The sequence below is a fragment of the Pan troglodytes genome, chromosome 2 (assembly GCF_028858775.2).
Source record: "Pan troglodytes isolate AG18354 chromosome 2, NHGRI_mPanTro3-v2.0_pri, whole genome shotgun sequence".
In the NCBI taxonomy this organism is placed as follows: Eukaryota; Metazoa; Chordata; class Mammalia; order Primates; family Hominidae; genus Pan; species Pan troglodytes.
In genome coordinates, this window is record NC_086015.1 from 128,347,576 (window position 1) to 128,361,482 (window position 13,907).

Below are 13,907 nucleotides of genomic sequence, written 5' to 3' on the forward strand. Positions count from 1 at the left end.
ATAAATGACAGCGTATGAACGTAAACTACAAAGCAATCCACTACACACACACACACACACACACACACACACACACACACACACACACTCAATTTATCAAAATGTATATACAGTCATGTGTCATTTAATGACAAGGATACTTTCTGAGAAATGTATCCTTAGGTAATTGTGTTGTTGTTTGAACATCATAGAGTATACTCACACAAACACAGAAGGTACTGCCTACTACGCACCTAGGCTGTATGACATAGGCTACGGTTCCTATGTGACAAACCTGTACAGCATGTTACTGCACTGAATAATGTAGACTACTGTAACACAATGGTATTTGTTTATCTAAACATGGAAAAGCTGCAGTAAAAATAAAGTATAAAAGATTTAAAAAGGTACACCTGTACAGGGCACTTACCGTAAATGGATCTTGTAGGACTGGAAGTTGCTCTGGGTGAGTCAGTGAGTGAGAGGTAGGTGAATGGGAAGGCCTGGGACATTCCTGTGCCTGACTCTGTAGACTTTATGTAGACGCTGTGTTTAGGCTACGCTAAATTTATAAAAGATATTTTTCTTTCTTCAATAACAAATTAACCTTAATGTAACATTTTTACTTTATAAACCTTTAATTTTTTTAACTTTTTATCTCTTTTATATTAACATTTAGCTAAAACACAAACACATTGTATAGCTATACAAAAAGATGTTCTTTCTTTATATCCTTTACATCCTTATTCTATAATTTCTGCTTTTTTCTACTTTTCTACTTTTTTTCTAATTTTCTAATTTTTTTCTACTTTTAAATTTTTTTACTTGTTTTTACTTTTTAAGCTTTTTTGTTAAAAACAAAGATACAAACACACACATTAGATCTACACAGGGTCAGGATCATCACTATCACTGTCTTCCATCTCCACATCTTGCCCCACTGGCGGGTCTTCAGGGGCAATAATACACATGGAGCTGCCATCTCCTGTAATAACAATGCCTTCTTCTAGAATACCTCCTGAAGGACCTGCCTGAGGCTATTTTACACTTAACTCTTTTTTTTTAATCTGGAAATACCAGATTAGGTTTACTTTAAATTTTAAAAAGAGATTTTAGCAGATTTATTTAATTTTTCTTTTTTCTACACCACTTCTTTTTTAATAAGTAGCAGGTGTACACTCTAAAATAACAATAAAAAGGCTGAGTGTGGTGGCTCACACCTGTAATCCCAGCACTTTGGGAAGCCAAGGCAGGTGGATTACTTGAGGTCAGGAGTTCGAGACCAGCCTGGCCAACATGGTGAAACCCTGTCTCTATTAAAAACACAAAACAAAATTAGCTGGGTGTGGTTGTACACGCCTGTAATCCCAGCTACTTGGGAAGCTGAGGTGGGAGGATCACTTGAACCCAGGAGGCGGAGGTTGTAGTGAGCCAAGATCATGCCACTGCACTCCATCCTGGGTGATAGAGCAAGACTCTGTCTCAAAAACGAAAAGAAAAACAAAAAATAAGATAACAATAAAAAGTATAGTATACTAAATATATAAACCAGTAACATGGTTGTTTATTATCAAGTATTATGTACTATATATAATTGTATTAATATGTGCTATACTTTTATACAACTGGCAGTGAAGTGGGTTTGTTTACACCAGCATCACCACAAGCACGAGTAATGTGTTGTGTTATGACATTACAATGGCTATAACATCATTAGGTGATAGGAATTTTCTTATATAATCTTATGGGACCCCTGTCATATATGTGTTCTGTCTTTGACCCAAATGTCATCATGTGGCACATGACTGCATGTAAATGAATGTTGTTCCTTCCAAATCAGCCCCTTGGGAAGCCTCACAGAATTATTCCAGTGACACAGTCAATCCTCAAAATGTGCTGTGTGGGTATCTCATCTTTGGAATTTGCCTCAAGAGTTGGTTTACTTTATGGTCACACCTCATTTTTGACCCAAAAAAGGTGATTTAGCTTGATCAGTCCCCTTATTCCCAGGCTTGGTTCCAAATGATTTCTGGTGCTTCTAGGAATCAAAAGAACTCTCAAAGGATAAAAATTTACCATTCATTAGAATATTCAAAGGCTCTGAAGAGAGTACCAAAAATGGAATCCCAAGCATGATTTGAAGAATGGCAGAATTGTTGGCTGGAGTGTGTGATTCACCACAGGAGACAGAGCTCTGAAGGCACAAACCTAGTCAAGTCAGGAGACTCACTCATTTGCCCTTAATAAGGAACTTCATCCAGCTTTCTCATCCAGCAGCATGGTGGCAGGAACTGGCCAGATGCCCACCAAACTCAGTCCTCTTCTTCCTGAGCACACAGCTGCTCTGTAGCTCCCAGACTGCTTTCAGTTTGACAGATGATATGTCTACTTCTGGCCAACTGAATGAAGGAGAAAGTGACAGGAGCCCTTTCAGGCTTGGCCCCTAAAACCTTTCTGGGTTCCTCCATGTGTCCCTCTTCTCTCACCTGCCAGCTGGTGCTGAGAATTCAGGGGAAGACTCTGGGGTCATAGAAGGTGTTCAAGCCATGCAACTGAAGGAGCCCAGGTCCCTGAATGACAGTGTAAAGAAAAACTCATTCCCTTCTGACTTGCATTGGACTGTAACATGAACTAGGAATAAATTTATAGTGTTCAGTCACAGCAATGTGGGGGCCGTTTGTTATAGCAGCAAGTCTGGCCTGACTGACACAGACACACAGAATTACACTAAGTTGCCTATGTGAGAAGCAGCTTAAGTAGAATAGAAATTGACACTGCCATTTGGAGCATTTATCCTTATGACTTTCAGTTTGGGGTTCATATCTGAAGCCAGTGTTGTTTTCTCCATCGTCAGCCTCTTAATACATATGGTATATGTCACATCGCACAGATCAGCACTCGTCAAGCCCTCTTGCTGGCTGCTGGGGCATGACTGCTAATCCTTTGAAATGCCACCTGCCCTCAGAGCTCCCCAAAGTGAATCTGATGTATACCACATGGCCCGTATTTTAAGCCAGGCTTCACATTTGGTGAGTCCAACCTTCTCTAACAGAAACAAGAAAGTGCACACATGTACACATGCACTGGTGTGTGTTATTTAAAACAAGATAAAGCAGGAAAAAAAAACAGGCTTTCCAATATTTTAGAGACTCTCATTTAGAGAATCACTCTGCACCTTTTAGAAGGTGGCTGTGTCCCCCTTCACGCCAACGAAAGGTGGTGAGTCTGCATCCCCCACTCACCCTTGGCAGGTTGGAGGTTGGGAACAGGGAGCTGGTGCCAGCCGTGATGCTGCAGAATGGGCTGCATTCCCGGAAGCACAGCCAGCTGGAGACCCCTGATGCTGGTGGGCCTTTCTCACCATCTGCTTTGCCTTCTACTTGAATGTGGCCTTCTTCCCAAGAAGAGTGTCTTATCAAGAGTCAGGGGCTTAAGCCTCTCCTTCCTGCCTCAAGTTGACTAACTGGCATCTGTTTCTGCTGTGAGCCTCCCCAAAGGAGCCCAGGTACATCTCCAAGATGCAGGACTGCTGAGCAGTATTTGGTGAGCACAGATTTCCACAGTCCCCCTGCCGATGGAGAAGTGCCAGCAATGTAGAAAAATCTCCAGCCCATGCACTTCCACAGCGGATCCTCCCCTCTTAGATGTCTATGAGGACCTCGAGGGGATAAGACAGAGCAAGGTGTGAGTTGTTTACTCTCAGGTAAGCCATGGTTCAAAAGAACTGGAGAGCAAGGTAGGTTTTAAGTAACATTTCCAGCCAGGTGCAATGACTCACGCCTGTAATCCCAACACTTTGGGAGGATGAGGTAGGTGGATTGCTTGAGCCCAGGAGTTCGAGACCAGCCTGGGCAACAGAGTGAGACCCTGTCTCTACAAGAATAAATTTTTTTTAAAGTTACCTGGGTATGGTAGTGAGTGTCTGTGGTCCCAGCTACTCAGGAGGCTGAGGCAGGAGGATCACTTGAGCTTGGAAGATTGAGGCTGCAGTGAATTATGACTGTGCCACTGCACTCCAGTCTAGGTGACAGGGTGAGCTCCTGTCTCTAAATAAATAAAATAAAATAAAATTTAAAATTTCCAAAGCTCTGGGAAGGGAGGGAGGAGGCTGGGCAAAGGAGTGATATAGGGAAGTGGCTAAATAAATTTGATAGGCTAAGGAGGTGGCTGGGTGGCGCAGTGGGCAGAGCTGAAATGGCAGTTGAGTGGCAGCTCTGCAGCCTCTCCTCTCTCTGATTTGGGCTTGCAGGTTTCCTGGTGCTGGCTAGTGAGGGTGCACCGCTGTGTCTGTGTCTCACATGATACAGCATGACCTCCTGAAGCAGAACCCCACTGTGCTCTGAGATTCCAGGTGAGCAGATGCCAAGACACACTGCAGTTTTCATGGCTTTTTGTTTTTTTCCTGTGGTGTTGCCCACAGTAAGTGGCATGGAATGAGCAGGGGTGGGAGGAGAACATTCTTGAGATGCTCCTCCACATCCCCCAGCAACACCCCATCTTTATCTCCTCCAAAAAAATGTGTCTCACTTTTTTAGTACTCACAACTCCACGTGGAGGAAGGTAGGATTATAATTCCCATGTTACGGAGAAGGAAACCAAAGCTCAGAGATGAAGGAGGCTGCCCGAGGCCACAGAGCTAGTAAGTGACAGAGCCAAGGTGGAAACAGAGATTTTCTTTCCCAATTCCCATGAATTTGCAGCCACAACAACCTCCTTCTCAGGTGACCTCACTTAAAAGTAAAAGGCAGGAAGAAGAGGCCTGGGTTACAGGTAGGCCTGCTCTCTCCTGCCTGGGGCCTTCTGCCCCATGTGTCTTTGTCCATCTCATTCTCTTGGTTCAGAAGCCTTGCCACGTCCTCTCACCAACCTGGTTTGAAACTCGCTTCCTCCAAGAAGTCTCCTGGGCTTCTTCCTCACTGGTTGTCTCCCCGGCACTTGTGGATTCATCTTGTCGCATGTTGCTTGGCTGCATGCTGTATGCTTTGTGGTTACGCTCCAGCCATTTCCCGCATGCCCCCAAGTCACATATGGCAGGCAGAAGGATGCCCCTCCAAAGACGGTCTGGTTCTAATCCCCAAAACCTGTGAAGATGTCTCTTACAGGACAAAAGGGACTGTGCAGCTATGATTAAATTAAGGATCTTGAGAGGGGAGACTGTGCTGGATTATCCAGGCATGCCCGATCTAATCACAAGGGTCCTTCAAAGCAGAAGAGGAAGAGAGCCAGAGGAGGAGGTGAGATGGCAGAAGCAGAGGCCAGAGGAGATGTGCTTGCTGCCTGCTGGAGCTGAAGATGCTCCAGCTGAAGATGCTCCAGCTGAAGATGCAACAGCCTTGATCAAGGAAAGCAGACACTTCTAGAAGCTGGAAAAAGAAAGGAGCAGACTACCTCACAGAGCCTGCAGCAGGAGCCCAGCTCTGCCGCCTTGATTCTAGCCAGTGAGACCCATTTCAGCCTTCTGACCTCTAGAACTGTAAGATAACAAATCTATGTTGCTTTAAGCCACTAAACGTGTGCAAATTTATTGTAGCAGCCACAGGAAAGTAACACTTCAGGGCTGGGTGTACTGTTCAATTTGTTCCTGTCTCTACTCTCCCCCAAGACCACTTCCACAGGCCCCCAGTATATACAGTGCACTGGAGCTCAGCATACAGTGGAGGCTCTGAGAACTGCAAGTGACTGCCCCCTGCCCCTCCAGGGGTCTGGGCTGGCTCCTCGGCCTCTCCTCCCACTGGCCTAATATCAGGGGTGGAAAGCCCCCTGCTGGCCCTCCCCCAATTCTCCAGTGTAGCAAGGAGGGCAGAAACAGGAACCAACGAATGTGTCAGGTAAACAGGAGATCAGAGGCTGGATTTTTCCTGATCCTGGATCATGCAAATTCATTTTAAAAATAAAACCCCGTAACATTTAGAGGATTGATTTTTGCTATCACTCTCCGGCCTTCCCTCCTCATTCTCTAGGCACATAGGGTGGTCTGCAAGCCCCTTCAGGATCCGACTTAGCCTACCTCTCCTGCCTCAGGCTGCTGCAGGCCATAGGCTCCTGAAAGCCTAAATTATGGCCAGTCCCCATACACTGTGTCTCATCTCCTTGCCTTTGATCACGCTGTCCCTTCTGTGTAGATGCCCGGCCGTCCTCTCTGCAGCTAACTGCTTGAGTGCGGGTCATTTACCTCCTCCCCAGGGAGCCCTCCCTGACCATTGTCAGAGTGGGCTAGGGGCTCCTTTGCCCATCCATGGACCCTGGCTCTGCCACTGTCTCTGCTGTCACCACCACTGGGCTCCTTTCTTCAGTCCTCACTTCCCTCCACTCATGGAAAGGATGGAACTCCCATCCAACTTCCTTCCTCCATGACAAAGAAGAGGGAACACTCTGCCCCCTGCTCCACCTCTGTCGTCCTGTATTTGCTCCTCCCCATGGTGGGGGGCAATCTGATTGGCTAGTGCCTGGACCACCCTGCATTGGTAGGCAGGGCCCTGAGTTGAAAGGTAATGTGTGGCCACCACATGGTCTCTGTCCATCTGTTACTGGGTGACAAGACCAGCTGCCCTCGCCACCCAGATGGGCATTCTTTCTCTTGGTGCCAGCTTCTCATCCATCCTCATGGGGTCTCTGGATTCTTAGACTTAAGAGGAATAAAGGTAGACACTAGAGGACTTGTGTCAATCCTCTGACCTTGACTGCATTCTCCACTACAGCTCTTAACAAAAGCTTTGCACCCTCGTCCTGGTATTAATACATTAACAGACACATTGTTTCCCATCTCCTCAGTCAGAAACCTGGAGAGAAGAAAGGATGATGGAATCCTGGACCTCAAACTCCCACACTAATTTATAATTGTGCAGGATACCCCCTATTATATAGGTGAGAGGACTTGTTAGCATGACTCCTGGAGACAGCTGAGAAAATCACCGCTGTTCTGGTTCCTCACCTGAGTTTAAGAATGCTCTGGCATTGGGCTGTACTCATCCTTAAGGTCTGAGGTTGGTGGCTGGGGAGTCTGCTTATACCTGCATGGCCTGTGATCATATTTTTACATGATAGAGCTCTGAGACTGGTGAGGTGTACCTGACTCTGATGAGGTAGTTTCAGACACCCATCTACAAAGTTATGAGAACAGTTGCTCCAGCCATGGATGGATGGGTGGATGGATTGATGGATGGATGGCTGGGTAGGTCAATGGGTGGGTGTGTGGGCGGGTAGATGGATCATTGGATGGATCAATCTATAGACTGGTCTGAAGGGAGACCTTCATGGGCCCAGAAGGTCTGATACAACCTTCACTCATTCAGACATTATCACCTACAACTGTGGACTTCTTGGTAAAATTCAGGCCAGGAATCTGCCCCTCTCCCTATCTTAGAAAATGTTGCTGGTCTCACTGTCACATATACCGGCTGTACTGACATTTTGGGGGCATCCTTTAGATAAGAATGATCCAGTGACATGCATGTTTTGTCTGACAACCTGTACTTACCACTGACCTCTGTCAATATACACATTATTTATAATCCCTCTTAATGTGCCACCTCAGATCCTCTCTGCTCCACCTGTCTCTGGGGCAAGTCCACTTGTTCCATCTCAGCCGCCACTGGAACAACCAGTTCTGGTGGGCTGCAGCAAGTGTCTTCTTGCTGCAGCCTGCTAAGCACTCACGTCGTGCAGGTCACAATGGCAGGGTTGCTGGTGCCCACCCAGAGCTAACTTTTGATTATGGGAAGCAGAAGCCAGTAGATGAATTCTGATCCCTTCCTACCCCTAGGGTTCCTGTGGTTTCTCAGCAGAGTCCTTTGAGGTGAAGCATCATTTGCATATGATACTAAGTTGTTGCTAGCCCTCTTCTCCTGCTTTACCCCTCTTTCCTCTCATCCTGCTTCTGTGGCTGCACTCTCCAATCAAGGGGTAGCTCATAAGCTTCCGCTTTCTGAGAAATCCAGGCTAAGACCTGGTGTTACTATTACTATTTTCACAATCTAGCTGGAGTGAAATACAAGATTTTTGGACCTCATTAGAAAGTCAGCCTGTGTAGCACCTGCCTCCTACACTAGACCGAGCCATTCATTTTGGCGTCCCCAATGTGGAAAATAATGTTTGAATTCTGTATCATGCTCCATTCTTCTCTTATTCTTTTCCATAAAATCAATCACATTAGGAAGGTGCTCTTCCTGGATACTTGGATATTCTACTGCATTTGATTTTTAACCTTGGTACCATCTTTTTCAAACTGCTGGTTTTCAAACTCAGTACTATCCTTTTCAGAGTGGTTACTTTCTTAAGTGTATAATTCAATGATTTTAATAAGTGGATATAATCATAAAACCACCACCGAAATCAAGTTACAGAATAATTTCCCCAGCCAGGCGCAATGGCTCATGCTTGTAATCCCAGCACTTTGGAAGGCTGAGGCGGGAGGATCACTTGAGGTCATGAGTTCAAGACCAGCCTGGCCAACATGGCGAAACCCTGTCTCCACTAAAAACACAAAAATTAGCTGGGCTTGGTGGCACATACCTGTAATGCCAGCTACTTGGGAGGCTGAGGCAGGAGAATCACTTGAACCCGTGAGGCGGAGGTTGCAGTGAGCCGAGATCGCACCACTACACTCCAGCCTGGGTGACAGAGCGAGACTCCATCTCAAAAAAAAAAAGAAGAAGAAGAAGAAGAATTTCCTCACCACAAAAAGTTGTGTCATGCCCTTGGCAACCGATCCCCTCCCAGACCCAGACCCAGCCTTCTGTCATTGTGCTACTGCCTTTCCTGGAGGTCAAACAAATAAAACTTCAAGTATTTCATCTTTTGTGCCTGGCTTCCTTTACTTACCCAGTGCTTTAAAATTCAGCTACATGGTTTCCTGTGTCAGTACTTTAATACTCACTAGGATTCCATTGCGTGGATGCAACAGGATGTTGATCCATTCTTGTCAATAGAGAGTTGGGTCATTTCTACTTTCTGGTTATTTTACATAAAGCTACAATAACGTTGCTTGTTACCTCTGAACTGGACTGGAGCTGGACTCCCAGGCAGTCCTGGATACAGATGAGCCTGGGGGCAGGAAAGGCCAGGACCTGTAGACAACTGGCAGCCACAGGACTAGAGTTCCATCTTCTTTTTGAAAAGATTTCTCTGGCTGCCACACAAAAATGATACCTTGGCCAGGGTGGCATCAACATGAAAGGGGATATATTTGGCACTACAGCAATTCCAGTTGCTCTTCCAGCCCTCAGCCTCCAGGTCCACTCAGTGACAATGAGCAAAAATAGACATATTAAGATTAGTCATGGCCGGGTGGGGTGGCTCATACCTGTAATCCCAGCACTTTGTGAGGCTGAGGCAGGAGGATTACTTGAGCCTAGAAATTCGAGACCAGCATGGCAACATGGCAAAATCCCATCTTTACGAAAATTACAAAGATTAGCTGGGTACGCTGGTGCACTCCCAGCTACTTGGGAGGCTGAGGTGGGAGGATGGCTGGAGCCCAGGAGGTTGACGCTGCAGTGAGCTGTGATTGCACCACTGTACTCCAGCCTGGGTGACAGAGTAAGATCATGTTTCAAAGGAAAAAAAAAAAAAAGATTAGTCATAACAGCACAAAAGGAAAGGAGCAGACAAGATAAGGATCTGTCCACTCAAAAGTCAGGGCCGATTGCTGTGATTACCTTAAGCCCTCGGGACGCAGATTTGAGGACTGACCCAGAGGTCTTCAAATGGAGAGAATCAAGCTTAGTCTTGATGGACACCATCAGAGATGTCACCTTTAAGCATTTATCACAGTTACCAGTTTACATTTTTGTAATTTTTTAAGAAATGCTTGTTTCCTAGTAGAATATCATTCCACTTGTATCCTACAGTCAGTGACATCTGATTACTGGTTTCTAGACTTTTGAGACCAGTCTCCTAGGCAGGTGCTGGAGACAACCTCTTCTCGACACTGCTGAGGAGTGTGGGACATCCTCTGTAAACAAGAGACCTTATTCTTGCTGCTCCAGGAACTACTGGAGGCTGTCACGACAACTATGGTCCCTCAGGCTGAGCTCTAGGCCCAACATGGAGTCATGATATCTAGGCCACAAGACTTGGCCCACAGAGCTCCGTACTCTTTCCAGGAAGCTCTTGGGCAACAATGCAAATGAGACCATACCTGAATTTTGACCTATTCCTTACCATTCTGCTGTCCTTTCTGAAGCAAAGTCAGGACTCCCCACAAAAGCCTTCCCTTCCCTATTAAACTATCACCAGTAAATGACTGTGACAAAGCACCAACTGAAGCACACGCTTGGGAGCACAGGTGGCTCCTGCACTTGGTGCTTAAGGCGAGCAGTGCCTGATACTGCTCTCAATCCATCCCATGCAATGAGCAGGAACCCCAGGATTGAAGTGGCTTAAACTCTTTGTCACACAATCCAGGGCAGTGTAAGGCAGGCAACTCCTGGGCTAGAAGAGTTGGAAACTCGATGCGTCTCATACAGGCATCATGTGTGGGGCCAACAATATCCATGAGAAAGGGCAACCATCTCTGGAAGCTCTGAGACCCCATCTCAGGTGCTCTTGGCCAAGGTTAGATCATGTCCTTACCTAACCCATCAATGGGGAGGCAATGAGGGCTCCCAAAGGGCTTAAACAGAGTGGCTACTTTTTTAGCTTGTTACGTAGAATTCAAAAAAGCAGATTCAGTAAAGGTTCTGTGATAGGCTGAAAAAGGGCCCCCCAAAAGACCCAGGTCCTATTCTCTGGAACCTGTGAATGTTTCCTCATTTGGCAAAGCGTTTGCAGATGTGATTGAAGTACGGCTCTTGAGATGTGGCGATGATCCTGGATTATCTGGGTGGTCCCTGAATGCAATCACATGTATCCTTACAGAAAGGAGACAGAGGTAGACTTCATATACACAGAGAAGAGGGTGATGTAAAGATGGAACAGAGAGATTTGAAAATGTTGGCTTTAAAGATTTGGGTGATGTGATCACAAGCCACCAGAAGCTGGAAGAGGCAGGGAATAAATCCCTCGTGGAGCCTCTGAAGGGAGCTCGGCCCTGCTGACACCTTGAATTAACCTAAGTGTTACTGATTTCAGATGTCTGGCCTCCAGAACTGTGAAAGAATACATTTCTGTTGTTTTCAAGCCATCCGATTTATGTAATTTGGTATAGTAGCCACAGGAAACTAGAACAGCTTCTTCTTAAAAAGCGCCTGGGTAATATACCAAAAAAATTAGCCAGGCGTGGTGGTGTGTACCTGTAGTCTCAGCTACTTAGGAAGCTGAAGTGAGAGGATCGCTTGAACCTAGGAGGTGGAGGCTGCAGTGAGCTATGATCATGCCACTGCACTCCGCTTTGGATGACAGAGTGAGACCCTGTCTCAAAAATAAATAAAAAGGTCCTCCAAGGTCACCCAACTTAGCCCTTCATAGCTACAACCTTTTTCAGCATTTCTCCTTCCTACATGCCTACTGCCAACTCAGACTCTGCTTTCTAATGATGCTCAGAAATCTGGTATTTAACTAAAGCCAGATTGTGAGAACAGTAATAATAAATAAAACCTCATCTTCCAGGAGAGAACATTAGGATCTAGCTGACCCTTCATCCTGACCTTCCCAGCCCTCACCCACACTAAGCCCCTTCCATTCAACAGCTCAGCGTTTCTCAAAACGCGGTCCAAGGACTGCCTGCATTGAATCACCTGAGGCACTTGTTAAAGATGTAAAGTCTAGGACTCCATCTCAGACTTGCCAAATAAAAAGTTTAGGGGTGAGATGCAGAAATCTGCACTTTTTTTTTTTTTGAGACGGAGTTTCACTCTTGTTGCCCAGGCTGGAGTGCAGTGGTGTGACCTCGGCTCACTGCAACCTCTGCCTCCCAGATTCAAGCGATTCTCCTGCCTCAACCTCCCAAGTAGCTGGGATTACAGGTGCCCGCCATCACACCCAGCTAATTTTTTGTATTTTTAGTAGAGACGGGGTTTCATCATGTTGGCCACGCTGGTCTCGAACTCCTGACCTCAAGTGATCCACCCGTCTCAGCCTCCCAAAGTGCTGGGATTACAGGTGTGAACCACCAAGCCCAGCCTGAAATCTGCACTTTTGACAAGCATCCCAGGTGATTGTTAGCCCACTGATTCATGAGAACCTCCACTATAGAAGAAGGAGCCAGAAGTGATCCAACAGTACTTTCCTCCATGGCTTGATGGCGAAGCCTCTGACCCTGGGCCAAGTGCTAAACTTTTCTGGGGAAAGCTACTGCCACGGCCCCCGGTACTGGGTGCTTGTGATGAATGTCAGGCAGAGCTCATAAGGAAACCAAAAGAGTCCTGTCCCCTCATGCCTTTCATGCTGCAAAACAGCTGCAAAGGCATTCCAGGAGTTGAGGACCACAAATTCTTTTGAGAATATGAGTCACCATTAGGCAATTCATGTTAATTCTTTAATTAAAAAGACCCTCACTAAACAATAATAGTTTACAAATGCATGTACCTTTTGATCCTGCAATTCCACTTTTGGGAATTTATCCTAGAGATATACTTTATGCTTGCACATTTGTACAAGATTATTCACTGCAGAGCTGATTGTCATTGCAAAAGATTGGAAAGAATCCAAATGCTCATCATTGTGGAACTGGTGAAATAAATTATAACACATTTATACAATGAAAAAAGTGAACAAATGGCATATGAATTGATATGAAATGTCTCCAAGATAGATTGTTAAGGGAAAAAAGCAAGGTGCAGAACATGTGTATAACGTGCTAACTTTTGTGTATAAAGAGAGAATGTGAGACTCTACATTCCCATTTGCTTGTATATCCATAAAGAAATGCTGGATGTATGGATGAGAACAGTGGTTACCTCTAGGCCAGGGTAGACAGGAACTGAGCAGGTGGAGAATAAGGATTGGAGGGAGACTTTTCACTCTATATATCTTTTGGGTGTGGAAACATGTGAGTGTATTATTTATTTTTGAATAAATAATACAATAAAATATAAAACATACACTTATTGTGGCCCTCTGCACAAGCAATCTGGTTGTGCAGAGTCTTGGTGTCCCCTGCTAGTCTTAGTACCTGTATAGAGCTCTTCAGACTGGGTGTCGTGTTGCCGAGGCTAGCACCATTCCTGATGTCATCCTGGGTGAGACGTGGTCCTCAGAATCCAGATTTCCTTTTTTGTCTTTTTCCTTCTTCCACATGTTCTAAGAAAACATAGATTTCTGGCCAGGCATGGTGGCTCACGCCTGTAATCCCAGTACTTTGGGAGGCTGAGACGGGTGGATCACGAGGTCAGGAGTTCGAGACCAGCCTGGCCAACATGGTAAAACCCTGTCTCCAGTAAAAATACAAAAAATAGCTGGGTGTGGTGGTGCATGCCTGTAATCCCAGCTACTCAGGAGGCTGAGGCAGGAGAATTGCTTGAACTCGGGAAGCAGAGGTTGCAGTGAGCCAAGATTGTGCCACTGGACTCCAGCCTGGGTGACAGGGCGAGACTCTGTCTCAAAAAAAAAAAAAATGGGAAAAGAAAATGTAGATTTCCATTGTCCAAAGTGACAGCGGGAGGATGGGTCTTGAGTTTCTCAGGTTGGAGAAGCAGCTCCATGAAGGTCCTGGGCTTGGGTCTACTGTGCATGGGACAGCTCCAAAAGAGGAAGGTCCCAGCACTGCATCTAGTAGTGAGGCATCAGCTGCTCCCGGCTCATGAGGGACGAGTGGTGGTAGTGATCCCGAGTGGCGAAGTCTGCATTCTCCTGGGTGAGCTGAGTCATCTCCATGTCAACCTTAGCCAGGGACGGCGCCAAGATGATCTGCTCCTGAGGGGACCGCAAGCTCCTGCAGTGAGAGAGACACAGAGGATGGTGAGAAGGACAGAACAGAGACTGAACAGTAGAGGTGAGTCTACTGGGCATAAAGAAATTATTTGTAAACACACATGTATTTGAATGTTTAA

General features: G+C 45.9%; 1 protein-coding gene and 1 long non-coding RNA gene across 15 annotated transcripts in view; both read right to left on the bottom strand.

Annotated features, from left to right (window-relative positions):
- Nucleotides 1-559: 559 nt before the first annotated feature.
- LOC134809590 (uncharacterized) lies at nt 560-10,188 on the bottom strand. The gene is made up of 4 exons (XR_010155742.1): nt 4,847-10,188; nt 3,882-4,025; nt 3,222-3,637; nt 560-2,378 (listed from the first exon to the last, which is right to left on the bottom strand). It is a non-coding gene; the product is annotated as an uncharacterized LOC134809590 (long non-coding RNA).
- Nucleotides 10,189-12,889: 2,701 nt separating this feature from the next.
- Nucleotides 12,890-13,907, bottom strand: part of SLC12A8 (solute carrier family 12 member 8) — a 130,385-nt gene continuing 129,367 nt past the window's right edge. For 13 of the 14 annotated variants that reach the window (XR_010155740.1, XR_010155741.1, XM_009446336.5 and 10 more), the window contains one exon: nt 12,890-13,789. Coding sequence is in view for 9 of the 14 variants with exons in the window: in XM_009446336.5 (XP_009444611.2) it covers nt 13,627-13,789 (163 nt within the window). In the remaining 5 variants the exon portion in view is untranslated. The remainder of the gene's footprint in view (nt 13,790-13,907) is intronic. The other variant, XR_010155739.1, reaches the window with a different exon arrangement.